The sequence below is a fragment of the Lottia gigantea genome, assembly GCF_000327385.1.
Source record: "Lottia gigantea unplaced genomic scaffold LOTGIsca_451, whole genome shotgun sequence".
In the NCBI taxonomy this organism is placed as follows: domain Eukaryota; kingdom Metazoa; phylum Mollusca; class Gastropoda; family Lottiidae; genus Lottia; species Lottia gigantea.
In genome coordinates, this window is record NW_008709581.1 from 1 (window position 1) to 2,132 (window position 2,132).

A 2,132-nucleotide genomic window follows, 5' to 3' on the forward strand; every position below is an offset into this window, starting at 1 on the left:
CTATCTTTCGATGAACGTAATTTGAGTTATTGCCCTTGACTTGAGATATGTGTCAAAATTTGTTGGCTTGTGAAAGTGATAGAGGTGACAGTTTATTTTAAAAAATTTTAAAATATTTGTGTGTACAAGATTTTTGGTATAATTTACACAGATTGGTGACTGTACTTGATATACTGAAAATGTATCAGGAAAGTGAGTGTATCCGCTTGTTATTTTTTTGGTCAAATTTGCTTCATAACACATACTTTCCATATATCCTGATGTATATTCTTGTAAGAGTAGTCCTTTCACCAAAAAGTTGAGTCTAGGATTTTTATTGGATTTAATAGAACAGAGTACCTTACCCAATTTCTTCATCCAATCAGAATTGGCTAAATTATCTATTTAGTGAAGATTTATTTCATTAAGGATTTCTCAATCTCGTGACATTTGACTAACAGCTAGTAGTAGATTCTGTATTATTTGTTGTGACCAATATTGCCTATGTTACTGACTTTATGCATTGTTTTTTTTTTTTTAATTTTAGACATTTTACCTAAAGCCTGGCCAGATATATTAAAACAGTCCTTGTTAAATAATTTCACATTAAAAATTGAAGGAGATGGCAAGAAAAGGGCTTCCAGGTAAAATTTGGTTAATGAGTTATTGACCTTTCATAGTAGCCCTATTTCTTTAAATTTGAAGAGTTGTGTGTTGGTACAGAAACATAAAGTTGTGGTTTCCTACTCTTTCCAATTGTTATTTCCATAATTCTTCAAAAATGTTTGATTTGCTTCCAAATTCTATCAAACACATAGTCACTTTAAAAGGTTTATGTAAACCCTTTATATAGCTTTGGAGTTCTCAAAATTAAATGATACTTGAGACCCTTTTCACTTATAGTAAGGGACAAATTTCTTTAGATTCTGGTTCATAACTTTCATTCATTGAAGCACCCAACTTTCCTACCTACTAAAAAATCAAACTGCCCCTTTAACAGTTTGAAGCTTATTTTGGTTTCAAGCAGTAACAGCTCGATATCTTTAGGTTTTTTTTAGTTAGAAGAAGAAGGAGATATAGATTTTGGGCTATACCTTTCATTAATTTGAGCATCTAATTTTTTTAACCTGCTGAAAAAATCAGACTGCCCCTTTAACAGTTTAAAGCTAATTTTGGTTTCAAGCAGTGACACCTCGATATTTTTAGGTTTTTTTAGTTAGAGAAGGAGATATAGATTTTGAGCTATGCCTTTCATTAATTTGAGCTTCTTATTTTTTTAACCTGCTTAAAATATCAGACTGCCGCCTCTGTTATTTGCAGCCCTATTATATGTTTAAAGTGCTGATAATAGTCTTTTATTTGTAGGTGTATGTCAGTACGAATGAAAGACAAAATTATTCTCCATATTCTGGTCTTATGTCTTATAGTTGATAATTTTACTTTGGAATATTCTGATATTCTGAAAGATTTAAAAATTGGTGAAAAAAGGTAAGTGTAATTGAATTTTGAATGCAGAGTTTCAAACATTGTTGACTTTGAAATTCAATGATTTTCAAATATATCACAAGTATATGAATTAATTTTTATAAATATAATGCAACTAGCTAACTAGTTATTTTTTAACTAGCCTAAGAAGGAAATCAATCGTGACCAGAAAATGATGTCGGATTACGCAGAATGTCGGAATACTCAGATGTCAGATATCACAGAGTACACTTTACTTTCACTTTCTAGGAGTCTTAAGAAAAGACTTGTCGTCATTATAACCTTAATACGAGGTTAATTCTGGACACACATGGATTGGCTCAAAATTCGAGGGTGAGCTGTGAACCTCTTTCTGAGGTATTATTGCTGGGTGAACCTGTACCTTCAACAGCTCAATCAATTATTGATGAGTTAATGCCCCTGACAGCAGAAGTTAAATGAGTGATGATATAAAGCCAGTTTCACTAGTTTGCTTATGTTTAATATAATAATATGAATGATAAGGTAACTTTGTAAATTTCAGGATGCCTTTATTACTAAGAAGTGTTGGTTGTCAGATCAAGTCTAGAGTTGTCAATAAAGTCAATGTTAGAACAGCACATCTTACAGCTCCCTTACTGTTACCATCACAAAATTTATTGTCTTCAAAACGCAAATAAAAAAGTTGA

The 2,132-nt window shown here is 31.4% G+C and overlaps 1 protein-coding gene across 1 annotated transcript; it reads left to right on the forward strand.

Moving 5' to 3' along the window:
• Nucleotides 1-179: 179 nt before the first annotated feature.
• Nucleotides 180-2,123, forward strand: LOTGIDRAFT_175837 (hypothetical protein; the record flags this gene model as incomplete). Its single annotated transcript, XM_009061032.1, has 4 exons — nt 180-192; nt 527-623; nt 1,345-1,467; nt 1,988-2,123. The coding sequence occupies 4 exons, from the start codon at nt 180-182 to the stop codon at nt 2,121-2,123; spliced, it is 369 nt and encodes a 122-aa protein (XP_009059280.1).
• Nucleotides 2,124-2,132: the final 9 nt, after the last annotated feature.